At 42.4% G+C, this 13,365-nt stretch overlaps 1 protein-coding gene across 1 annotated transcript in view; it reads left to right on the top strand.

Annotated features, from left to right (window-relative positions):
• The window catches only part of zdhhc8b (zDHHC palmitoyltransferase 8b), a 57,792-nt gene that overhangs the window by 35,235 nt on the left and 9,192 nt on the right, over window positions 1-13,365 (top strand). Inside the window, exons 2-3 of the mRNA XM_026187952.2 lie at window positions 9,364-9,485; window positions 12,707-12,864. Coding sequence (XP_026043737.1) covers window positions 9,364-9,485; window positions 12,707-12,864 — 280 coding nt within the window. The remainder of the gene's footprint in view (window positions 1-9,363; window positions 9,486-12,706; window positions 12,865-13,365) is intronic.

Below are 13,365 nucleotides of genomic sequence, written 5' to 3'. Positions count from 1 at the left end.
AGTTGGCATATCTGGACACCAGGGTGAGACACTCTTTGATAGGATGCTGCATCTGTAAACTGTACCAGAAACAGATATCTGTTTAGTAGTGCTATTTAACAGACTAGCAAAATAATAGAAGAAAATTATTCAGGATAGTTTTTACCATACAGTACGGCACTATTATACCACATATTTCTACTGAAAATGCTCGAAAAAACACCAAATTTCTAAATACTGTTGGTAGATGCAGATTGAGGTGAAGGCTAGCAGACAGCTCTCAGCTATAGCTGCCTATTGCATTGGGCTCACTTTTTGCTGTTTGACTAACACTGCCCACCAAAAATAAGCTACTGGATGCAAGAAACACGGCTGCAAGGAGGACTATACCTGAAACAAAGAAATGTTCAGTGTTAGACCTTTTCCCCACAGGAGCATTTTATCACTCTGAGCAGCTTCTGGAAGCTGGTGTGTGTGCACAGGTTTCTTTGAGCTAATTCCCTCAAAACTTAACCACATTAACTCGAACCCTCGGTTGTGAGGGAGGATGTGTGTGTGAACATCCCCTCTTGTTTTATTACCAGTCCCATTCATCTCTGCCAACCTCCGTGCCAGTTCGTGTGTGTGTGTGTGTGTGTGTGTGTGTTAAAGTGATTGATGAACAGTTCATTAGGTTGATGGGCTCTGCAGGGGCAGACAAGCTATCAGCCACAAAAGGTGGATTTCAAATACAGCAGAATTTGCTGTGGCAAGATACCAGATGCATCAGCGGTTTGGAATGGCTATTTCCTGGAAGTGAATATATTTATATATATATATATCTGTATATAAAATATAATATAATATAATATAGCCAGGTGTTTGTTTAGGGCTTCAGCCCAAACAACATGGCAGGACTTGCATCATGCTGATGTTACTGTTTGTGTGTTCTAGTTCGAGCCATGTGTTACAGTGTATTTGTGTTTTTAATGTGTCCTGTTTTCCTCATGAAACTCTCCAGCACCTCCACACGATATCTCCGGCTGGCTAAGAAGTGTGTGTGTGTGTGTGTGTGTGTGTGTGTGTGTGTGTGTGTGTGTGTGTGTGTGTGTGTGTGTGTGTGTGTGTCCAGCCCTAACTTAGCCTCAACTTCCTGCAGGAAGGGAAAGGAAAGGAGAATTGCACTGACCTCGGTGGTGTGGATGGAGCACATTGCAGATGGCGCACAGAGATAAATAGCCATAACAGTGATAAGAGAGCCATGGAGGGTGCGGTTAGAGAGAGGAGGAGAGGGCACATTGTGCATTAAGACCTCGTCTTGCTTCCTAAAACTTGGACAAGGCTCGGGCTTTATCTGACTTTTGCATTGTGCCTGTTTGTTTGTGTTGCTCTCTGTTTATCTGCATGTGTGTCTCTGTAGATGCTGCTCCTCAGGTTTCAGCTAAGATCTTCTTATCTCCTCCTCGCTTCTTCTTAGAACTGTCGAGTCAGCCGTGTGCTGAAAGGGATTTGGCATTGCTGCCCTCTGCTTTGGCTACGAATAAATTTGCATTTGCCAAAGAGCACTGACTGGCCTCTGTCAGCGAAAAATGTTTGATAAAATGCAGGATGTATTGAGTTTCCTTATTTGGTTCATTTAAAATTGCTAAACATCAAACTCTCCTCAGTGGTCAAATTCAACAAAGGCCCTCACTTGCTTTTCCTGAGCTTTCAATTGCATCTTTTTCCTCACTGATAGCACTAGTATCTTACAACAGTTTTACAACAACAAAAAAGAACATAATCCTCGAGTGAAAAGACTTGAAATCATTACAATACGAGATATTATTACATAACATTGCAAAGTTATGACTGAGGTAATAAATCCAACGAGAGCGGCGCTTTTGGGCCCCACTTCTGTGAAACCAGGTCCCAGTTTGGATTTAGCAGACAAACACCCTCTCTACTTTTAAGATTGGGCTTAAAAGTGTCCGTTTTGATAAAGCTTATAGTTAGGGCTGGATCAGGTGACCCTGAATCATTCCTTAGTTACACTGCAATAGGCCTGGGTTTCTGGAGGCTTTCCATGATGCACTGAGGTTTCTTCATCACCTTTTTTCACTCACTGTGTGTTTATACCCGAATTTGCATTTAATCATCAGTTAATCTCTGGCTCGCTTCCACAGTGTGTCTTATGTCCTGGCCCCTCCCCTCACACTCAAACGGTCGCGCTAGATAGCCGGCCCTCCCTGAGCCTGGTTCTGCTGGAGGTTTCTTCCTGTTAAAATGATGTTTTTCCTTCCCACTGTTGCCATGTGCTTGCTCATTGTTGGGGTTTTCTCTCCATTATTGTAACATAAGGCACCTTGAAGTGACTTTTGTTGTGATTTGGTTCTATGTATATATAAAATTAAACTGAATTGAATTATCAACATTATAAATAAACTGAATGTCAGATAAATACAATAAATTCCTGTGGTTCTCATGTCATTGGCTGTAAAAGATGGATGCAACTCATCCTTCCCGTTGTATCGACTGTGCAACACTAATGGTCCAGCACTTAATTATCTGAAAATAGGCCACAAACCAGTCTGAACGACTCTGTCTGTCGCCTCTTTGCGTCATAACTCTTGAAACTCTTGGCCACACTTGCAGGCTGCCATGTTTGAGACTTGGAATAAGAGTGGCTGGGAATGTGACACAGGGCAAGCAAACCTCTTGAGACATTGCTTTCCCTCCGTACATATCAGCCTGGCAACTGAGTGAGCAGACCAATGGCGTGTCTATGTTAGCAGTATCCAGCCACTCATACATGCATACACTTTGCTACTCTCTAAATAACCCATAGTTACAGCACTTCTCTTGTTAAGCCTCTGTTTCTTTGGCCCCATAAGCCTCATTTATAACAAATGACCCATCGCACTGTACTGGTTTCCAGTTTCCCAAGGGGTGCCTAAAAGAAAAGAAAAGAAAAATCCCAATAACGACAAAATAGCCACCCATGTGTCATCACTTGGACAGCCCACACAATCCAGTGCATGCACATGAGTGTGTTTGTTATGCCAGTTTGGTACACATGTCATTGCCAACAGTTTTTCATCAGGAAAAGTGACTCCCGTTTGATTTATGGGATTATGAGCGCACATGTTGTTGACTTGTTATTTTCCTGTGGGAAAGATGAGTACTTGTAAAATCGTTATTGGGGAAATTAACGGGGAGATTGACAAAGTATTGTAATGGGTTTTTTTTCTTAATACAAAGACAGTGAGTGGGCAGAAGAGTGAAGATGAGGAAAACACACACACACACTGTCTCTTTTCTCCTCTTCCATATGAAAATATTTTCATTTATCACCAAATGTCATTCATCTCCATCTGCCCCTACAAAATGCTTCCACACATTAACTGGAAACTGTACCGGGGATGACTTTCAAATGTTTGGTTGTTTTATTCTTATAAAGTCATGTTTCACTGAAACACGAGTGTAAGCATTTAGCTATAAATACTGAATCACACTGCTCTTTTAATATAAATTTGAAATGAAACCATGCGCTTTAGCATGAGCCTTATACGTGTGGAGTCAGGCGACGCTTGTAATAGTGTCACTGCACAGTATGCGTATTTATAACGTGATGTCATTTACTGTAGTAAGCTGGTTTGGATACTGTGCTTTTCTGCGCTGGGCAGCCTTCCTGCTGTCGTCTTTCTGTAAACAATCAAAATGGGATTTGTGAATATGCAAATGTAAAAGGGCAGCATGAGGGGTGAAAAGCATTTAACTTGATTTCAAACGAAGCCTTTGTGCAGCCATGAAAATGCACGCTGGGCTCCGAGCATGCAGATGGCAAACAGTGTACCCCGCGGCTGCTCGGCTTCCACCTCTGCTCTCTAGGCTCAGAGCGAAGGCGACCTTTCCGCGAGGCTCCAGAGAAGCAAACACAAGTGAAGTGGGTTTTTTAGTCTTTAGTATTGGTATTAATTTGCTAAACTCTATATGCCTTATGAGCATAAATAAAATCAAACACAGACGGCTATTTTTTAAATAGAATTTTTTAAAGTCCGCTATTGAAGACCACATGTTTGTTGTTTGACTGTGCTCACTTTAAGTCTCGGTTAAGACTCAGATCTGCTTACAGAGTTTGTGGGGAAGCCAATCAAGGAGCAGCAAGCCTCCAGCTCACAAACACACGGAGGGAGGACAGTTTAAAAATCATATTTATAAATCCGGTTATGTTTTTTTCCCCTTGTACAAAAGGATCGGTTGTTAATTCTGAATGGAGACCAACTGGTCAGACAAAAAAGCAATGCAAAGATTTCACTTTGGCCTCTGCAAGCTTGCAGTGGTCACTACTCACAATTTTTCTGACATGTCACGCTAAAAGCAATGACTAGACCTAATTTAACTACATACTCTGAATGCGAGGCTGAGCGCCAGCCGGGCTGCTCTGCAGTTTGTAGGCAAGGAAGGAATAACTTGGGGTTAGAGGAAGTTTAATTTACGATACCCGCTCGGTCTGTGAGTTCTCAAACCGTTCTGCTTAACATCTGCAGTGAACACACCTCTGTTTCCACTGACAACAGGCTCGCTGCCGCTGTGTGTGAATACAAAGCTTCAGGGATGTGTTTGTGTTGGTGACTGGCAGCTCCTAAGGGAGTTAGAAGCGACTTATGGTGCTGTTCACGAAACCTATGAGGAGTAAAATTAGTCTGACAGAAACTGCAGAGGAGGAAGGAACCGGCACTGGTTTGGCAGGTGGGATTCTGTGATGGACTGTGGGAACTGAGGTCCTGGGAGATGATTGTAGATGGCATGTATGTAACAACTGAGATCAAGCTCTCACACTAATTTCCTTCATGACTACAGTTCTCTCACACTGCCTCTCTTTCTTTTTAAGTCCTAATGAAAATTTCCTTCCTAGGGGGTGAAATGATACCAGCCTTACAATGGATTTCGGATCACTGGGTCTCAGTAGGCAGTCAGTACAAGAACACCCTCCCTCGTGTGTCCCACTGGGTTGAGACTTAATGAACTAATCAATGGGTTGGTGTTCTCAGCAGGAGCTGAATACATTACTGTAAGTGTTCCTTTTGGCCCAGCAGCGTCTTCTACCGTTATGGGTGTAATTCCAGCGAGGACTCACTGTTCATGATGGCTCTGAGATCCAGATAAAAGGTGACAGGAAAGTATTTTATTGTTCATGTAGTGAACATCTATCACTTATAACATTTTGACAGCCTGAAATATCAAAAGTCAGTTTCTGTCAGGTTTTACACGTATAGTTCATCGAGCATTACTGTGAATGAATCACAGACGTACTCTGCATATTAATCCGTCTTATTCACATTCACACAGACGACCGCGTCTTAAAAATGTCCATGTTGGACAAAGAAAAGTGCCACCTCTCAGTATCAGTCCCCAAAGCTCTCTGGATTCAGTCAGCTTTCTCTTTGATGGTTGTTCAGACTCTGCCCTCCATTTCTCCCAGTGCTACTAAAAGAGCAGATTACAGCAACTTCAAAGGGAAGGCTGTTTTTTTTTCTTTCTGCTGTGATCCAAAAGAAGGAAAATGAGGGACAGATAGATCCGAGTAGTCAAATAGCCTTAGGATATGTAGTGGAGACCATATAGATGCTTGTCATGGTAGGTGATTGATTGTCACAGCACTGTTTCAAGCTTCAGCTGTGACTAATGGACCAGTTGAGCCATCTTAAAAATCATCAAATTCCTCATCAAACACATAATTACTTGACAAAGACTGCAGTGGCTTTTCCTCCCCTCTGAGGTTTTCTGGATTTTAGGGGTTTACCTCTAAAAGTGTTTCACTGAGCTTGTGTTGAATCAACAGACTCAAGCCTGTGGTTTTCTTAAGACACGATTTGTTTTTCTCCCATTTTACTTTTTTTCTTTTAAAGACTGCTGAGTTATCATCACCATTGCTGTTTCCCACCAATAGATATCAGATACTCTGTTGTTATTGTCAAATGATGTGTATCTATTAAAATAGTTTCATTTTGGGTTTCACGACTTTCTTCCATAAAACCATCCCAACGTTTGCGTCTTTACTTTCTCCCTCTGTGAGCAAATCCAGCTCCACGAACTCTCAAGCTGTCCTGTTGTTTGCAGATCCCATAGTGACATAATTTTGTCAAAAGCACATATCAAGTAATGATGCAGCCTAAACGTGGTAGAGTCGGCAGACATGGGGGCCTCTGCTCTGTTCAGAGGGCAGCAGCAGCACATGCAGATGAGCTGCACAGCTCTCATTCTGTCTCCTTTTTTCTCTCTTTTTAATGCAAATATAGATCAAATGAACAACTCAGCAGTTGTCGCTGAGCTTTGCATACATGTGATTTTTTGTTCAGTGATTTCACAATGATAAAATCGGGATTTTGAAGTCTGGAAAATGCTCCAAATATTCCTCGTTTTTTCCTGTTAAACTGTTAACTATACTACACTGAATTCAGCTGGATTGAATTACAGTGTATGTGAATCCAGACAACAGCGAGGATGAGTTTTGACAGCTAATGCAGCGGCGTGGCGCTGCGCTGTAATTCGTGTCGTGTAATTATTTCTGGTTTAGAAAACAACAGCTCTACACTTCTAATTGTTTTTGCTCACGTCTCAGTATGGATCCATTAAATCACCAAGTAGTTCTGACCACCCCAAGGCCGTTTGCATAATCGTTCACCAAACATGTGAGTCATGTTTAAAGAGCTCATTTGCACTTTAACAATGCAAATGTATGACGGCAGAGGGGAAGGTGCGCTCTTAGCTCGCAGTCTGCCTCCTACAGACTTTCTTCCTTTGCTGTTCAGCAGGAAAATCACATGTGTAACCCGAGGAATGACGGGTGGATTTACATTTAAGTAGGCATGCATGGATGGGACCTGTAGTGGTAGTAGTAGAAGTGATTTAGAAGATGTTTGCTGTGAAAGCGCTCATTGATCTGGCTAAGGTTAGTGAGGAGACCGCAAGCTGCTCTGCCAGCATGGGAGCGAGCTGTGGGCTATTTCTTCCCAATCCTGTGCTTTTATCTCCCTTTTCATCCTCATCTCAGTCACGAGACGAAATATGATTTTAATTTCTACTCCCTGGTATAGACGTTGACTCTGCACCTCAGTGTCTGTGAGGTATTCGGCCGCATGCAAGCTGCTGTTTTAGATGCCGATCGGCCTGGACGCTCTCCAGCTCCTGTTTGCAGTAGTTTTAATCATCAAAAAGATTCCTGGACTTTTTGGACTTTAGGCCTCGATGGAAGCAAACTCATTACTTTACTGCCCTTTTGGCAGAAAAAGCCCTTTCAGCTTAACAAATTATCCAAGCTATTTTTTGTGGACATTTTTATTTCTGTATTTATTTGCCTCAGTTGAAGTGTCATGGCGACACTTAGCGTGAACACTGCTTACCACGCAGGGCTGATAAGCACTCTGTTGTTATTTGTTCCTCCTACACAATTAACCAATGTCTGTGTGCTTAATTAGACTTTCTTTCAGTCACATTTTCCTCCCACGCTGTCAGCTCCCAGGTTCCCAAAATGGTTGCTGTCAGCTGCACTCCACCCCACCACCCCCCACCTCCTATCTGACTCCACTGTATCACACACTGCACAAAAATACATGATCCCTTGACAGGCAAGTAAATTGGGATTTCGGGAGACTGTGGGGCTGCGTCCCGTTTCTCTTCTTTGATCAATTTTTTTAAGCACTTGTTGACACAGCATAGCACTCACTGCAGTGTGCTGAGTGAATGCCAGTTCTGCTGAGATGTACTTTGATGTTATTGTCTTGTAAAGGAAGATATGTGCAATGTGTGTTTTCAGAGAATAAGCAGGAACAAAAATCTGTCCCTTGTAAGACTTTGCCATATATCCTGTATTTCCATGTCGCAATAAATCGCTCCACCTGTTTCCGATTTTACATGGATAAAGTTAACTTAGGTGGCAGCTCTTTTAGGATGTAATATATTATGAATATTTTTGTGGCCATTTTGAAAACTTCAACTAGTCATCTAGTTATAGACTAGAGTTAGCAGTGATATGATGCAACAGTGAGGGCGGATCAACCCAATACTAGGTCTAACAAAGCTGAAGAGGACTGCATGTGTGAAAGGCCATCTCGTCCCCGTTAGCGCTTCTCTGTTCTCGGTCTTTTGTAGAGCCATGGCTCTGAATAATTCAGCAAAGCAACAGCAGACTGGCAGAGCAGGAAAGGAGATAAATGGATTGAAGCTGATCTCGGGGCACGAGTACAGGAAGGAGCTTTTGACGTCACAATGAGCTGGGGAGGCATGTTTGGAGATTCAAGTGTTTGTATCTGAGTTGTGTGCCAGCCGGCCGTGAGTGTATTAGTCATCACTTAGAGTCTCTCTTTGAACCCCCAGCCCCACACCCCACACCTGTGAGATATTTCATTAATTCATGAATCCTCTGTGAGTTTCTGACCTGCAGGGTCTCTGTGGTATGTCCAGCTGTAGGTGTTCACACATCTCCATTCCGATGGCGTTTCACCTCCAGAGAGGCAGTCGGCTTGAATCGTGACACCGTAGGAAGCAAACAGTGTCTTGACATTTAAGTGCAGGTGACTGAGCAGAGCTGTGAGTCTTACTCAGGTGTCTCCACACTTGAATGTGTCACAGCCCTTATTGAGCTATAATTTGCAGGCGGTGGGGAAGGTCGGTTTGATGCAAAATGTTGCTCATCGAGGTTTGGTGAGAATATTTTTAGCCACGCTAGTGATGGCTTTTGAGTGTGAGTGTTGAGGCTGGAGTATTTCTAGCTGATGCATTTATTGGCTAGCAGATCCCAGTGCAGACTACATCAAGTTTAAAGTTCATTGTGGATGAGTAAGACATCAGCTGTTGTGCCAAAAACTCAATTATTTTAATTGAACAGTAGCTACTATTAAAGGCAGGAGTTTCAAAGATTTTAGAAGATTTCAACCAGTTTGGGTTTTTGTCAGCTTTGATTGTTTGGGCACAAAAAGCTGATGCAGGAAAAAGCTGTACTTGGACTTTAGTGACTCACTACAGCCCAACTTATGTAAGTGTAAAGTGGTGCACTGAGTGGAGCCGCATAGTAAGAAATCAACAATAGTTCTTTTCCAGTGAAGAATTACTTCCAAACAGAAAGATACAAATTGAGTTCAAAGACCTCAAATCCTCCTCATCGGGCTTTTATGTACTCGTGTTAAATAGACATTTTGTTAGACACTGCCCTGCATCGTTACTCAATAGAGGCTCATTCATGGGAAAGTCTGTTTTCTTGTAACACTTTTATCTTTGCTGTCACTTTTTACGCGGTTATGGTAAAGACAAGAAGGGGAAACGCACGGTTGATGAAAATGCAGCGCTGTTTAAATGTTTGTTACGATGTGCTGCTCAACACACAGGAAGGATCCTGATTGTCTTTGTCTTGATGTGTGTCTCTAGGTGCCCCTGGTTGACTAAAGTGATCTCGCCCGCTGTGCCTCTCTACAATGGACTGGTCTTCCTCTTCGTCTTGGCCAACTTCAGTATGGCAACCTTCATGGACCCTGGTGTTTACCCCAGAGGTTTGTACCGACGCGAGGAGCTTTGAAAATGTTTTGATCACAGTCTGAACTGTAAACTTTCTAAGCAAAATCTTATTACAGTATTTATCTGCCATCTAAAACATTAGTGTCTGTCATAAAGCATGTGCACATAAATGTAAGTGCTACATGTAAGTAATGGGTAAACTCTGCTGAGTCCCCATTTAGAAGGTGCTCTTTATTTCTTTTCTTTTTTTTTTATAGCACCACATTTATCAGAGAACCACCCTACAGCGTTTCATTACCCTATTATCTGCCTCTTACAGTCTACCAGCTTCACATGCAGGGCACTGCTGGAGGTTATACGAGCCTTCATATTGCACGGTGTATTAAGTATCTTTCAGCTGTTCAGCCTGTCAAACAAGCTGCACTGACCTCTGCTCCTGATGCAGGCAGACTCCTGAGTCTCAGCCATAGTGGGTACTGATAATTCACCCATCCCTGGACATGTTTAATTTGCTTCTTGATGATAAGGACCTTGCTTTAGAGAGTCTTTTCTGCTCATAAAGGGGAAATGATTAGTAGGTTGTGTATAGTGCCAGTTAGCCGCCTCCCCAGGCCATGACTGTAGCCTTCTATAGCAGCTGTCTTGTGTTTTATAGACTGGTGGCAGATGAGTTTTTCTAGGCACTTGATGTTATATTTGTCAGCCAAATTATAATATATGTGTCATCAAGACTGTAAAAGTAAAGTGCAGATTGAGGTCATGGACAGCACTTGCAATTTCCCCCTTTTTTTGAGGAAGCCACTAATTGAGGTGATGCACAAAAAAGATGACTGGGGCTAATGAGGCTGTGCAGTTATTAAGTTCATTTTTCTGAAGACAATTAGAAAGAAACTGAAACTTCAATAAAAATGCTAATGTTGTAGTTTGTTCCTGTTTAAAGGGAGTTTTCCTTCCCACTGTCACCAAGTACTTGCTCATAGGGTGTCGCTTGACTCTTGGGGCTTTCTCTTTGACGCGACTATTATTGTAATTTGGTGTTACATGGATTGAATGCAATTTTATTGAATTGAATTGAAGTACTAGGCCACCTATGTTTTACACCTACAGGAGCTGGTTGGCCATGGAAACACAACACCTCGATGCACAGTTTTTGTGTTGTTGTTGATGCCGGAGGAAGTTTGGAAGTCTGCAGTAATTGCGACAACAGAGTGCTGAGACTTTTCTGGATTATAAGCCTCAGCACTCTTTGAGCTCGCTCTGCAACTTTATATGTTCTGTCACTTCTTGGCTGAGTTGCTGTGGTTCTTTAACACTTCTACTTTGCAATGAAAACACCTGAATTCAGAGATTAAGAGGTGTGACCCAACATTTTTGTCCATGTAGGCTACCTCTATGTCACCATAGGAAATGGCATGTGTTTCAAGTGTTCGTTTTTTCACTCAAAGAGCAAAGATAATTTCATGCCCACTAACAGCCAATCATCACTGACCACAATAGTAAAATGTTTCTCCTTCACTGTGTTTAATTTGCCAGCTTCATGTCCTGTAAATATGCACAGTTCACCCGTTTGTGAAGGATGAACATCTGACAAAAACATATGCTGACGGTGACGATGCGCTGGGAAAAAAGTGACTCACAATTCAAGAACAAATTGAGCATTACAACCTAGAACATGAATGATGTTCTACGTGGCCTTCACACTGGCAGTCTTTCAAGAACAAGCATTCAGAGCTAATGAAATGTATCTGAACATCACGCAGTTAACATAAAACAATGATAAAGAATCACACTGTAAGTACATACACACACAATCAGCTGCAAATAATAAAACTCCTTAAACAGTTCATACATATTGAAGCCCAGACACAGAATTTTAGGGGGTTCTGCTGTGTGTGGCTGGTACTCAGCATTGCCAGTGGATGTTTTGGACCATGTGGGTTGAGGGTCGTGGCATCTGTGGATCAGGCTTTCGAGGATGCTCAATAGGACAGGGATGTGGGAAATCACCTTCTGCTCTTTGTTGCATTTCTCGAGAACAATCCTAAAATGTTTCGGAGTGTCAGGGGAAGGTGGCTGCCACTGGGGTGCGTTGTTATATTAAGGAGAGGAGTTTGTATTTAGTCTACAGCAATGCTTAAGTGGGTCAATGCTAGAACCCAATGTTTCCTAACAGAAGACTGAGATGATAGGTACCATCCACTTCATCTGTCAGTGACTTTAATATTGTGGCTGATGGCCGGTCGCTGTGGATGCGACTGGATGTAGGTACCTTAGTCTTTAGTGCTAAAAATAAAAACAAACTGTATATTTTAGGTCATACTTCATTTGTTTCCTGAGTTTCATGCAAAAATAGAATTGAGTTTGACAAAGGCGGTGTAGATTGTACGAAACAGGCCAATGCTTTGTTACCGAACAAGCTCGGATGGAGCATTTGGAGGAAAGAATCTGTCAGAGGAGATGCGAGCCTAACTGCTGTTTGTGTTTGCTGGTTTGGCAGGCGGCTTTGCTTCAAAATCTATTTGAATCGACTTGAGAGCCATAATAGCAGAGCAATCTCCCGCTATGGAACTGTTTATTTCTGTGCTCTACCTTTGCTGCTATCTTGCTTGGTTTCCTTCTGCATGCGTGTACTCACCTACCCGGGTCAGTTATTGCTGTACTGTGAAATTATTTTCTGAAGTTGGAGTTTCATGCAAATCGATCAAATGTGCTCCTTTGATCAGATGAAAGGCATGTTGCTTTGGTACAGCTCCACAGTAAAAACAAAACAAAAAAGCTCTCAGCTGCAGGAGTTGTTCCGTTTTTCTCTCTGCAGAGACAATAAGGAATACTTTGCGTATGGCATTGCATTTCTGCTTGTGGCTAACAGTTGCAGTTCATCCAACAGCAGAGTCGGACACTGGGAAAGCTCATACTGCAGTTTGCAAAGTACGGGTTTAATTATCTTTTTATGTCAGATAAAGCAAACCGATAATTCTGCCAGGGTTTGAGGTCTAACTCCCATAAAAACAAATCCATTTTAAGAATGTATAAACTTGTGCGAATAAAGCCAGGCAGTCTCTTGCTCTACACAAGTCACACAGTTGATCAGCTCAAAGCACACCGAATAGGTCACGGGTTTGCTCTCTGCAGACATCTAACAGCAGGGTGGGCTTCGTTTGAGGCGCTTCCCTCGTGTCCCTGTCAAATGGAATCATAAAGCACAACCACGTGTCTCTTTCTGGGTTTGTTTGCAATGTCTTCTTCTCACCCACAGCGGACGAGGACGAGGATAAGGAGGATGATTTCCGGGCACCGCTCTACAAGAACGTGGAGATCAAGGGCATTCAGGTCCGGATGAAGTGGTGCGCCACCTGTCACTTCTACAGGCCGCCTCGCTGCTCGCACTGCAGCGTCTGTGACAACTGTGTGGAGGTGTGTGTGTGAATACAGAAGCATGAGTGCAAACAGAGAGAGTGTGTGTGTGTGTGTGTGTGTGGGTTCACTGCATATGAAATCTAAATATGCATCAAGGTCAGAGTAACATATAAGTATTTTATCAAGAATCTGTCCAGTTGGCATGTTCAGGCATATTTGATATGAAAAATAATGCAGATTTTTTTCTTTTTTGCATATATTTAGACTTCCTGCCAAGGATTAAAGCGGGGAAACAGCATTTCTTATTATCTGTGTTTCTGGCAAGAAAAATGTCATCATTAAAGATTATAATTACTGGAATAAATATAAGCTTTTGGCAGCTTCAACAGTAAAATACTGTAAGACTACACATTGGTACACACACAGAGGCATAAAAATACACAGGGACATCAGATATTAATACACAAGATGCAGAATTAAGCAGCTTGTATTCCTGCATGTGTTTTTCTTCTAGAAACTGGAAAAAGGGGTCGAATGTTGATGATCAAAACAATGAAA

Source organism: Astatotilapia calliptera, chromosome 12 (genome assembly GCF_964374335.1).
Source record: "Astatotilapia calliptera chromosome 12, fAstCal68.1, whole genome shotgun sequence".
NCBI classification, from domain to species: Eukaryota; Metazoa; Chordata; class Actinopteri; order Cichliformes; family Cichlidae; genus Astatotilapia; species Astatotilapia calliptera.
The sequence above is the reverse complement of the archived record's forward strand: the minus strand, read 5'-3'. Positions and strand labels throughout refer to the sequence as shown.